A 12744-nucleotide genomic window follows, 5' to 3' on the forward strand; every position below is an offset into this window, starting at 1 on the left:
ACATTGGGATAATCTTACACCTTCACTCCAGATGTGCAGATATTATGAGATAATGCATTATGTATGTGTGACTTACAGGGATATGATGTGCACAAAGCACTTTGAAGAACACCAGTCACTCACAAGAAGGCCTACATAATAAGTACCTGTCATTCAAGTTGTTAATTATGCTGGGCGGTGGTGGCACACGCCTTTAATCCCAGCACTTGGGAGTCAGAGGCAGGCGGATTTCTGAGTTCGAGGGCGGCCTGGTCTACAGAGTGAGTTCCAGGACAGCAAGGGCTACACAGAGAAACCCTGTCACCCTGTCTCAAAAAACCAAAAAAAGAAATAGGTGGAGAGAGCTAATTTAGGGGTCATATTTCTTTTTCTTGAGGTGGAGTTTCACTATGTAACCCCACCCAAGCTAGCCCATACAATCCCCTGCCTCAACCTCCCTAGTACTGAGTGAGATTACAGGCATGCATATCACACACCCAGCTCTTATTCTTCAAAATAAGACCTTAACATTATCTGAACCAACCTGGGAACATTTTGTTTTCTCATGATGGGTTTCAGGCCAGTCCTTATGTAGTGGGTCCCAGAAATTGGACTTAGGTCATTAGGCTTGGCAGCAAGCATCTTTACACAGTGAGCCATCTCACTGGCCCTGGAAGTATTTAGTTCTAAATATGTCTTAATATTATCTAAATCAACCTGGATGCTATCTAACACATCTTACTTTAAAAAAAAAAATTATGAGGTTGCTTAACTCCTAGATCCAGGTCAGACTATTTAAGCTCTTCAATTTTGCACAGGGATCTAAAATAGCAGAAGGGCCAGAGTGTGCTACACTGGCTTGCCTCTCTTGGGTATTGATTATGTGGGTTGAAAATGTTCACTGTGTTCAAGCAGATAGAGGTCTGTTAGAGATGAGGGAGCGTTTACAGTTGGAAGAGAAAAGAAGATTTAAAATGAGATCTTAAAAAAAAAAAAAGATTTAAAAGACACACGGGCTGGAAAGATGGCTCAATAGTTAACAACACTGGCTGTTCTTCTAGAACAGTTGAAACCTAGTTAAATTCCCAGCTCCTACAACAGTCAGTAACTCCAATCTCAGGGGATCTGATGCCCTTTCTGGCCTCCACTGGCACCCGGCACACACATGGTGCACAGATAATGCTATGCCCAATTCACTAGACCCCCAAGAAGACCACCAAGGACTCAGGATCCCATGCAACACAAGAGGGTTTATCTGAGAGTTGGAGCTCGGACCACGATCAGCCCTGACACAGCATGGTGGGAGAGTGGTGGCAAGGCTCAGGCTCAGGGCATCAGGGTTTATAAAGGAAAAAACTGCAAGGGGAAGAGTTGGGGGAGGTGTCTGTGATTGAGAAAGTGTATGGGGGAGTGGGCCAAACCATAAGGGGTGTTTCTAAATTTAAAAAGAGAATCGGGCTGGGCAGTAGTGGTGCATGCCTTTAATCCCAGCACTTGGGAGGCAGAGGTAGGCGGATTTCTGTGTTCGATACCAGCCTGGTCTACAGAGTGAGTTCCAGGACAGCTCAGGCTATACAGAGAAACCCTGTCTCGAAAAACCAAAAAAAAAAAAAAAAAAAAAGGAGAGACTCGGGTATTGATATTCTGGCTGATTGATCTGCTACAAGTATGGGTGCAGTTGATTCAATTGGGAACGTACATCTTGTGGTTGTTCTTTGAACTGGGACATCCCGATACCTGGGGGGGGGGGGGGCCGGAAGACTGGAGGGCCATGACAACCACCAACTTTCTCTTTCATTGTTCTTTGAACTGGGATTTCCCTGTACCTGGGAGGGTGAGGAACTGGAGGGCTGAGACAACCACCAGTTTCCTCTTTTAATACACATTTAAGCAAAACACATAGAATAATAATAAAAAAATTAAAGTGGTCTACTTAGTGAGGATGTTTCTGGAAACTGAGCTGGGTGTAGCTCATGTGGCAGAGCGCTTGCTTATTCGCATGAAGCACTGGATTCAATCCCTAGCACCACATAAACTAGACTTGGTAGTGCCTGTAATCCCAACACTTGGAGGTGGAAGCAGAAGAATCAGAAGTTCAAGACCATCCTTGGTTACTTAGGGAGTTCTAGGCTAACCTGGGAACAGCAAGAAAAATAGCACATAATAAGATGGATAGGTTTAGGGGTTCTGTTTTATTTTTAATTATCTGTATGTGTGCTTGTGTGTTTATGTGCATGTTTTAAATCCTCTGGAACTGGAATTACAAGCAGTTGTAAGCCACTCAGTGTAGGTAGGAACAGAATTTGGGTCCTCAACAGTAGCAATACTGGCTGAGCCATCACTCCAGCACTTAGGATGGTAGCTTTAGACTATGTTTATCAGATTATTCACATTTTTATTTAATGTGAATAAACTAAATGTTCCAGTTAAAAGTCAGAAATTAACAGATTAAATCTTTGAACATGCTGTTTTAAAAAGATTGATGTGAAATGTGGAATGAAGAAATATTGAAAATGCAAAGGTTAGAGAAAAGGTGAATTATGCAAGTACTAACCAAAAGAAAACTGATACAATGACATTCATGTTAGACAAAGTAGATTTAAACAAAAACGTTACCAGTTATTAAAAAGACAATCTCTTCATGTGATAAACATCTGAGAGGTAGATGGTTAAACTGGAAAGCACCACTTACTATGATCAGTTCAGGATTCTTAAAGTTAGTCATGTCTGTAATAATGATAATGTTCATAATTCAGTTCCCTTTTAACTTTATTCCCTGGAGAACTGCAGGTATATACTGACAATATAAACATCATCTAAAACAAGAAACAACTCAGAGGTCTGTCAGTAGTTTTACAGTTAAATCAAATATCATCTGTCTACACCATGGGCATGGGCTACTGCCTAGCAGTGGGAATGGACAAAGATAAATCACAGAAGCATCCACACAGAGTAGGAGGTAGACTGTGATGCTACTTAAATGAAGGTCAAAGCAGGCAAAACCAGTAGATCAGTTTTGAAAGAAGCAGATCACAAAAGAATACACAGAAGTGAAGTCTATTTATGTCAGAATCAAAAATAGCAATAGCAACAACTAGAGGTTAATGGAGATACAAAAAAAAAAAAAAAAGATACAAGTAGGACCAGAGCTGCTTCTGTGATTTAAAGTGCCTGCTGCTCTTCCCGAAGACTGAAGTGTAGTTTCTAGCATACACACTGGGCTGATTATAGCTGCCCACAAGGCCACACCTATTCCAACAAGTCCACACCTCCTAATAGTGCCACTCCCTGTGGCCAACTGTTCAAGCACAATGAGTCCGTGGGGATCATACCTATTCAAACCACCGGGGGGGGGGGGGGGGGGGGGGGGGGGGGGGTTAATCCTCACGCTCTCATTCAGTTCCTGCCTCGGGGTTCCTGCCCTGGCTTACTCCATAGAGAACTAGCACTTGTGAAACAAATAAACCTGCTGTTGTGCTTTCTCTGTTGGTGGTGGTCAGTGTTAGCTCACAGCAACCGGGAGCTCATGAGGACAGACACTGGCCCCAGCTTAGTCATCATACAGTGGAAACCTTTCTTTCCCTATGCCTCTCAGGTTCTTAGGGGAATGGAGCAAAGAGGCAAAATGCCTACCTCCTCCCAGGCCTCTGCTTATAATTCTTTTCTCCCACTTGCCTTTAGCTGATCATCCCCAGACTCAGACCTTACTGGAAAGGCTGACGCTGTATTCGTTTCAGTCCTAGCCAGCTGTTTAGGAATATTTTCCACGGTGATGTGAAGTAGAGTTCGGAGGCATCCCCCCAAGTCTCCCAGGTGCCTTCTCACTTTCCCCAGCCCTCCAACCTGGGCGTGGGGCCCTGGGCAGCTGGGTTCCTCTTCCTCTCCAAGCAAACACTGGTTCTAAGACTTACCCACCATTTTCTGCCAGTGATTCAAAAGAAAAGGGCCTTTCCTACCCACCTCTGTCTGCTTCTCCAGCTGCTTGCTGCAATCCAGCCTTAGTGCCCCTCTCTCTGTAGTGTACCTCCCCTAAGAAGGCTAAGGCCTCGTCTCAGGCCACTCTGGAAGAGCTCTACTCCCTCAGTCATATCCCCACTGTTAGGTTTTATTACTGTGCAGTAAGCCCCCGGAGCAGATACCACACCACTACAGTGTCCAGATGCCAGATGCACTAGCTAGCAGATGCCCCTGGCTTTATTCTGCATCCTGACAGTATTGGAAAAGTCCAGCATGACAGATGAGAATAGGTTTTTGTACAGCACTTTTAGTCAGCAGGGTGAAGTGCTATCCCAGAGACAGTCAGGCTGTTAGCTGACTTTGTTCAGGTGTTGAGCGTGGCTTCCTCCAGCTCTGCTAACTAACCACATGGATAGCTTTCCAAATAGTAGTGCCAAGGCAGAGGCCCCACGTGGAGGGGAGGAGATCCATATATAAAATGCACAGGGACGAGAAACACAGGCTTGGCTCACAGTCTTGGCTGCTGCTCTCTGTCTAGTTAAACTGAAAGTCAGACCTCAGTGATTTAGAAATCAAGTATTTGGTCATTTGGACAACGTGAAGGAGAGACTGCTAAAATACTTCTCACTCTCTGAAGAATCTATCAGGAGTCTGTCTCCCAGAACCATCTCAGCCTTGAGGTGATATGAGATATGTTGGCTTCGAGGCCAAGCCTGGGCCTTTCAGTTTGCATTCCCAGAGTGGAGGAATCCTGCCTTGTCGGGGCTACTCCAGGACGTGCTGGTCTTAGCACTTCTGTTGCCTGCCAAGAGCTGACGTTGATCGATACTGAGCACCAAATATACGCAGGGAGCCAGTACTACAGCCCGAGTAACAGAGTGCCAGCCCTGACACTGACCAGGCAAGGGTCTCTGACAAGAAGTGCTGACGTCTTCCCTGATAGTGCTCTTGCTCTTCCTACCCAGTGTCCTGAATCTCAGGGAAGACTGAAAAGAGGTCATTAGCATATTTTGTTAATTACAATAAAGATTTGCTTGCTTTGCCAGGTGTGGTATCCCACACCTTTAATCCCAGAACTAGAGAAGCAGAGGTAGGCTTGATCTTCATGAGTTCGAGGCTAACCTGGTCTACATAGGGAGTTCCTGGACAGCCAGAGCTATACAGAGAAAGCCTCTCTTTGAAGACAGACAGACAGACAGCAGAGAGATGGTTCAGCAGTTACGAGCACTGGCTGCTCTTCCAGAGGCCCTTAGTTCAACTCCCAGCACCCACATGGTGGCTCATAACCAGTGGGATCTGATGCCCTGTTCTGTCATGCAGACATACCTTCAAATGGAGTACTCATATGTATAAACAAATAAACCTTAAAATTTATTAAATAAATCAATAAAATAAAAAATCTGCTGCTACTTAAATGGGCCATAAAAGCATAGTGGCAGGAGAGGATGGCACACCCCTTCAGCCCTAGGTTTCCTTGTGGGTCAGTCTGATTGAGGGTTGGGCATGGGCCAGAAGAACAGCAAAACCATAATTCCCATTGCGCTTGTCAGCCAGCGGGTCTGTTCTGGAACTGTGACCCAATTAAAGTTCCTGGAAACCCCTGTGGCCCAGTTGAAGTAGGTGAATCCTCAGGTGGCCTTCAAGGCAGCCTTTCCTTGGGAGCATTTCCGGCTCCCAAGACATGGCTGTCTTCCACAAAGCACTTCTCAGTTCCATTGCATCCACAGAAGAGCATTTACGTTTTTATTTCTGCAGGAAATAAAAAACAAACACAAAGGGTCAAAAATTAATACCTCGCCCAAAAACACCGATAATAGATATCAAAGTCGCTCTTCGTCCCCAGCACCTTGTCTGCTTCTGTACTTCATTCACCAAGTCCATGTCCAATGGAAGGTTTGTCTATAGTCACTTCCTGGATATAAACCAAGCTGTCAGAGGATCCTCGTAGCATGCCAGTGGCTGTCTTGATCTTCAGTGGACTTCCTGAGAACTGAGTTGCATCTGTGATTGTAACTTGTTGCTGCTGCTCCTTCGCATCTATTCTGGACTTTGCTCTTGGTAGACTCCAGGTCCTGTGGACACACACAAGCCCTTATCAGTAATTGGCAAACACCCCAATGTAAGGATCTCTTCTCCATCCTGGGCTCCCAGCAGATATCCTGAGAGCTCTGTCCTCAAACACCCACGGGTGATGCTTACATAGCACCATCTCTCCCCTGTGTTTGCCTCTCTTCTGGCTCTTCCATGGGGCAGTTGGCACACCTGCCACCAAGTCCCCGATTCCCATGTCTCCACATCCAGGTTAGGCAGGGTGAGGGTCAAGTGATTACAGTCGGTGGGTCCCTCAGTTAATTTTCTAAGCCATGCCTGAGGGCCTCAGGCTGCCCTAATGAATTCTTTGAGTGTCCACACCTTCTCACCCAGATCCCCATTCTATGCCTTTATCTGAAGGAGCACACAGTATCTGCCACTGCTCTCTCTGCCAGGCAATCTGAATTTCAGATTTAACTGGGTCTCCTTTATTTTCACTGACTAAATATGACAACTCTGACCCAAGAGACTTGTGTCAAACCTAAGTACAGCATTATTGTGTGTTCTAGCTATTCTGGCCTCATTGACAGTTCTGACACCACAGCCTAATTCCTGATCCAGACCAGATGGTAGTTACTAGTTTCAGACAGCACACATCCCAACTTGGGCCATCTGCTGTTCTCAGGACCCTGATGGAAGCCTAAAATCATAGTGACAGTCTTAGCTACCACTTTGTTGAGCTTGCATTCCATGCTAAGCATTATTAATACATATTTCATTTACTCCTCACAGCAGACCCTCTAAGTAAGAAGGGTTATCTTTCTTCAGATTTCTGGGTTTGGGTGTTTTGTGCTGTTTCGTGCATGTACAAAAAGCCTTGGCATCATATTAGACAGGCACAGGGGTTCATACCTTAGCCACTAGGAAGGTAAAGACAGAAGCTTGTGGCCTGAGGCACATGCAACCCTGTCTCAAAAAATAAAAAATAAAAATACAGGAGTGGTCTCTAGCCCAGGCTGGTCCAGAACTCACATTGTTCTTATCTGTGCCTCAACAGTACTGGGGTGTGTGTGTGTTTGTGTGTGTGTGTGTGTGTGAGAGAGAGAGAGAGAGAGAGAGAGAGAGAGAGAGAGAGAGAGAGAGAATGAATACATGTATATATGTGTATATATATATATATATATATGCAAATCCTATACATATATATATATATATATATATCTTTGTTGTTGTCCACTCCCTTTTTTATATTGTTAGGAAACTGAGAACAGCTAAGTTTATACTGCACAGATAGTGAGTGACAAGATTCAGATTCAGCTCCAGCTCCTCTGGCCTGAGACCTGTTTTCTGACTGGTCCTTGTGTGGAGGATTAGTAGCTACAGGCTCAGCTGGCAGGCAGATGGGATGGACCGCACTTGCTTCAGGGTGTTGAAGGGCAGGCAAACGGCCTCAGCTCAGTGAGGAACACAGGTTCCTGGAGCTGGTTACATTCTCACCGTGAATGTGATAACCTTGTAGTGACAGATGCACATTTTCCATGGTGCAACAAAGAAAAATTAGTGCAGAGAATGAATTATGTCTCTCATTTTTAATGACAATTTTGCTCCCTCGGTAGATTAATTAGCAGCAGAGAGTTCCTCCCCGAAAGCAGATTGCAGCACACTGTATGGTGTGGAAAGGTACATTAAAATGCAGCTGTGTCTCAGTAAGCAGCCAGGTTCCCTTCTGACCAGCGTGCCTGCCAGCATAGGCCGCCTCCCTCCCACCCTGTCTGGGAAGACTGAGGGAGACCTTGGCCTCAGAGCCAGAACAAAACCAGAGCACAACCAGAGCTCCCACTTCCAAGCAAACCCTCTGAGTGGCATAGTGCAGAGGTGTTTGATCTTGTTGCTTAGAGGAATTCAGGAAAGGGCCTCTTCTTTTTATCCCACAGAAGCAGCCTGGCCACAGACTGAGTAGATACCTAGGGAGAAAGCAGAAGAAACGGACTAGCCCTGCAAACCTTGGCTGCCTCCACTCTCAGAGCAGCCCTTGGTGGTCCTGGAACTCACTCAGTAGACCAGGCTGCCCTCGAACTCCCAGAGCTCGGCCTGCCTCTTCCTTGTGGGTGCTGGGATTACAGGTGCACACCACCATATCCGGCTCGGTTTTCTATCCAACTTCTTCCGTTTCAGGGGTAGATGTGTGTGTGTGTGTGTGTGTGTGTGTGTGTGTGTGTGTGTGTGTGTGTGTGTGTGTTGAGATACAGAAAAACATAGACACACCTGCTGCAAAGCACGACAGCCTGTGCTGTCAGTTCCCAGGACCTACATGGTGGAAGGAAAGAAGCAATCCCTCCTTGTAAGATAGGTGTCCTCTGACCTCCACACGTGTCCACCCACACATACACATAAATATACAAACACAAAATACATCTTTTTTAAAAGAATATGTTCTTTCACCTGCCAACTCAGTGTACCACTGAGTCCAGAAAATACAAAGTCATCCTGTTGCTGTGAGCTACAGTGAGGCTCAGATTCAGACTTTGACCAGAATTGCCCAGGTGATGTTTACTAAAACAGGGTGTGAATTAGGATGGCATTATTTCTCCTTTCCTCAAGTCCTGTGACAACATTGGATCCTTCCTCTCTCTTACTTTCTCCTTTTAAGAAGATGCCATCTCTCCTGGTATGCAAGCGCATACCTTTATCCCCGCACTGGAGAGGCAGAGGCAGGCAGATCTCCTGAATTTGAGACCTGCCTGGTCTACAGAGTGAGACCCTGTTTCAAAACAAACAAAACTCAACCTTTTCCAGTTTAATTTCATTCATGTCCTTCTGTGGACAAAACGGAAGTGGTTTGGATGGAGTGAGAGTCCAAAATTGTCACCTGGACACTTGCCAAAACCTGACTTACCCCTGGGGTAAGAGCCATGCAGGGGGGCCTCTCCTGCCAGATTGTACTGACACTGTTTTTGTCTCTCTCCAGGTACATTGAACGGAAAGCTTTTCTGGATCGAGTGGACCACAGGCAGTTTGAAATTGAGCGAGATCTCAGGCTGAGCAAAATGAAACCTTGACATTCTGGGGATAATCCATCGCAGCCTAATCCTGTTGACAATGTGAGCTCTTCTGTGTGTCTGTGAAATATTTCCAGTGTTCTTCATCATGTTTCCAGCAAGTCCCTTTTTCTACGTTGCAGTTTGTTTAATGTATCTTAATCTCACTTGGTTTCATTCATTTTCCTTTTTAAAATTTGTCTTTAAATAAACAAACAGAACCCTCTGTGAGATTGGTAAAAGTGTGGATGCCACGTTCCTTCCGTTTGCTCTGCTTCAAAGGCTGAAGGCTGGCCAGGCCCAGCTGCCACATCTCCAACCTGTCCGTGATGGTCACGGCCTCTCTAAAATCAGCCTAGTCTCTGGGCATTTGTTCTCAGTGCATTCAGCTTTTCTCTAGTATGAGATTCTCATACATAAGGTGGGGGGCATTGGGATAAATTAATGCTGAGTGGCTTTTTGTTTTTTCTTATTCCCCTTTCTCCTTTTTTTTTTTTTAAAGCCTACTTCGGATGTATTTTCTGCCTCTACTGTAGTTCTTTGGGTTTTTGTCAAGGGATATTCTTGCCAGTAATGCTGTACACACCTAGAATCCCAGTGCTTGGAAAACTGACAAAAAACTGTTGCAAATCTGAGGGCAGCCTGGGCTACATAGCTCCAGACCAGCCTAGGCATTGAGAGAGAGAAATGGAGATTCTGTCACCTGTTCCAAGGGCATGGGAAATGAGGGGAAGTGGGCTGCAAAGACTGCATTCCGTTTCCTGCTCACACACACCTCAGTGGCCTTACCTCAGTTTGGTTTTCTGGCCTGTGGATGGCAGGAGTCACGTTGGTCTTTCAGAGGGCTGAAGTGAGCTGCTGATGCCAGCCTAAGGCCAGAGAACACTGGGTCACAGTGGGCTTCCCAACTAGGCCTTGGATGTGGGGACAGTATTTGTAGCAAACAAAACTGAATTGGTGGCACCATCTCATTACCCAAAAAGGAAGCTTACAAGCTACATTTGAACTCACAGTCTGTTCACATCCATCTACAAGGGACTGTACAGGTGACACAGAGCATACCAAGATGGCATCACGACAGATGGGCTCTACTGAGACTTGGATGATGAAGTCCTTTAACGAGAACCAGCCAGCACCCCATTAGGATAGGACCTCTGTGCCTGTAAGACAGAGGCCCACCTGTGGTCTGCCTGGCATGTCACCCACTGCACTGGCTTGATATTTCTCTTGTGAGCTGTTGTGTTCTTTGTACCCCAGCATCCCACCTCTGCATCCATGGCATCATCAGCTTATGAGCCTGCTCTGCCCATATGTGCAGACACTCTACGATCCTTAGGAGAAAGGGCATGGACTCTCGGTAACTTGGGTTTCCTCTTAGCAGAGGCCTAAGAGATTAGGAAGTCAGTGGATCAGTGAGACTTGTCTATGAGTATCAGCCCTGCCCGCCCTCAAATAATAGTCTTTTCCATCAGTGACCTGTATTCAGCATTTGTCATCTCTAGAAAAGGCTGTCTCTTTCTCCCAGGTGTGTCTACTCCCAGCTGGGCACCTGTGACCCAGGCGATACTGGTTTGGCCAACTTAGGTACAGGCACAATTTGAAGTGTGTGTACCAATGTGTGTCAGCATCAGTAAGACTTAAAGTGGCCTCACAGCCACCTGGGTCATCATGACAGCACTCTGGCTGCAAGGGAGGCCGCAAATGTGCGCATGTAGTGTTTCAAGCCCCTATGTGAACTGACAGTCTTTTCTAAAGCTGTCCCAGGAGACTCAGGAGGTCGGATATGAAAGCAGCCGGCATGTGTTGGCAGTTCCTGAGCCTGGGAGAGGAGTGTGTACAATCCTTACGTTTTTCAAAACTTGGATATGGATTTCAATTTTTCATAATAAAACATTTTCTAAAGTTGTCCAAGAAACACAGAATTGTGTTCTGTGTAAGGAAGGATTTTGAAGTGCTTCAGGCTGAGGCAGAAGAGGGCGAGCAGCCTCCCCCCACACAGGCATCTCTCAGGCCTGCAGGAGTACAGGAAAGGGGCTGCCTGTTGGTCCTCTCTGTTTTAACAGCTCAGAAACCACACTCTGCCAGAGTGGGGGACAGAGAAACTGCCAGCAAGGCACACTGCCTAACATAGATGTGGCTATTCTCTAAACAAGTGCCATCTCATAAGGGTAAACCAGACAGAGGAGCCAGGAGTCTTTTTCGGCCCTGCCTGACCACACATTGGGCTGAGTGTGAAGACTGCAGAATGGAGGCAGAGAACTATATAGGTGGGCACCCCTGGGGACGCCTGAGGTAGACGTGGGCCACTGTAAGCTTTTTCTCTTGGTCAGCATGTACTTGTATGTGAGCACATCAGAGTTCTTAGTGGGAATTGCTTTCTCAACCACATTGTTAGCTGTCCTGCCTCACTTTCAAAGGACTAAGCCACTGCGGCCAATACCTGACCTTCCTCAGTGGACCCTTGGTTCAGACCCCAGAACCTCTCTCCTGACCAAAAACAAAAAAAAACAAAAAATCCTCTTTTCTGACAGTTTGTTTGAACAATGGTTCCCATAGGAGGTGGTGCCTTTATTCAGGAATTAGGAAGTGTTAAGGAAGAGTTTGTGGGGATGTGGAAAGAATGAGTTGGTGTTTGGATGGTTTGGCACTCTCTGTGGCTCTAGTGGTCCAGTGCTCTGCTGTGCCCACACCATTGGCTATAGAAGTCTAAGAGCACTCACTGTTTGGCTGCTCCTGTGGAGCAGAGGCTCTGAGGAGCTGAGTTCTCCGACCCTGCCCTGGCCTGTCAGTCCTTTGTCTTCTTTATGTCCCCTACGGGTGTGTCAGAATTCCAAAGTGTCTGGTATCCTTTAATGGGAGGTGGGGGCGGGGACAGAGTGCCCCAAAGTAGTTTGAGGTCAAGTAATAAAACAAGCCTTTTTCTGTACTCTGCTCACCTATTTCTTGGGGAACTCAGTGCTCTAGTTAAGAATTGTGCATCAGGCCTCTAGGGCCTTACAGGGACACATTAAGAAGTAACCTTGAGTGTGGTATGCACAGCTAAGGCGGAAGAAAGACTCTGAGGCCCTAGCCAGCACTTGGCCAGGTCTGTCTAGCATGAGAGCTGTGCCATGCGGCCAATGAGCCAAGTGGCCAGCACCACAGGAGGACCAGGACATCTTTGGAGAGAAGTGGAGCCAGGGTGCTTCTGGACACAGTCAGGACTGGGAAGACAACATGACAGACTCTCCAGATACTGTGCTATCTTGTAGTTCGTGTGGCACACTGAATGTGTGTACCTTGATTGCTGTGGTCTGGAAAGGCGGGACACAGTAGTAGAAGGCTCTAGCACACTCCGGAGAATATGATAGTCTGCTTTGTGGTACAAGTCCCTCACGAGAATTAGAAGTGCTTAGGTGTGCTGATGAGACAGAGCTGATAGTCTGCAGCACACAGAGCTGGACAGACAAGTGATTTGAATATGATGGGCCAGCAGACCAGAAGGACCAGTGTTGTCAACAGATCATTGATGGTGCCTCACTATACCATCTCAGTCACCTGCTTCAACACACATGCACACACGTATTTGCACATAACCTCTTAGCACTGCCCCATTTTCCACAGGAGGAAATTTGCCTGAAGTCAACTGACCAGGGCGTATACACATCCTCTGGTTTCCCAGCACACTGAATAGCCTCTCGGTGCTGTTTGGCTCCTTCAGTCATGTTGTGAGTGCTGGGGAATTTCTCCTGGGAAAGGA

The 12744-nt window shown here is 46.4% G+C and overlaps 1 protein-coding gene and 1 long non-coding RNA gene across 2 annotated transcripts in view; one reads left to right on the forward strand and one right to left on the reverse strand.

Annotated features, from left to right (window-relative positions):
* The window catches only part of Cfdp1 (craniofacial development protein 1), an 86729-nt gene extending 77482 nt beyond the window's left edge, over positions 1–9247 (forward strand). The window contains exon 7 of the mRNA XM_028768615.1: positions 8936–9247. Within this exon, the coding sequence (XP_028624448.1) occupies positions 8936–9026 (91 nt within the window). The 3' untranslated portion in view covers positions 9027–9247. The remainder of the gene's footprint in view (positions 1–8935) is intronic.
* Positions 5289–5904, reverse strand: LOC114622199. The gene is made up of 2 exons (XR_003711561.1): positions 5783–5904; positions 5289–5685 (listed from the first exon to the last, which is right to left on the reverse strand). It is a non-coding gene; the product is annotated as an uncharacterized LOC114622199 (long non-coding RNA).
* Positions 9248–12744: the final 3497 nt, after the last annotated feature.

This window comes from Grammomys surdaster, unplaced genomic scaffold, assembly GCF_004785775.1.
Source record: "Grammomys surdaster isolate TR1022 unplaced genomic scaffold, NIH_TR_1.0 187, whole genome shotgun sequence".
NCBI classification, from domain to species: Eukaryota; Metazoa; Chordata; class Mammalia; order Rodentia; family Muridae; genus Grammomys; species Grammomys surdaster.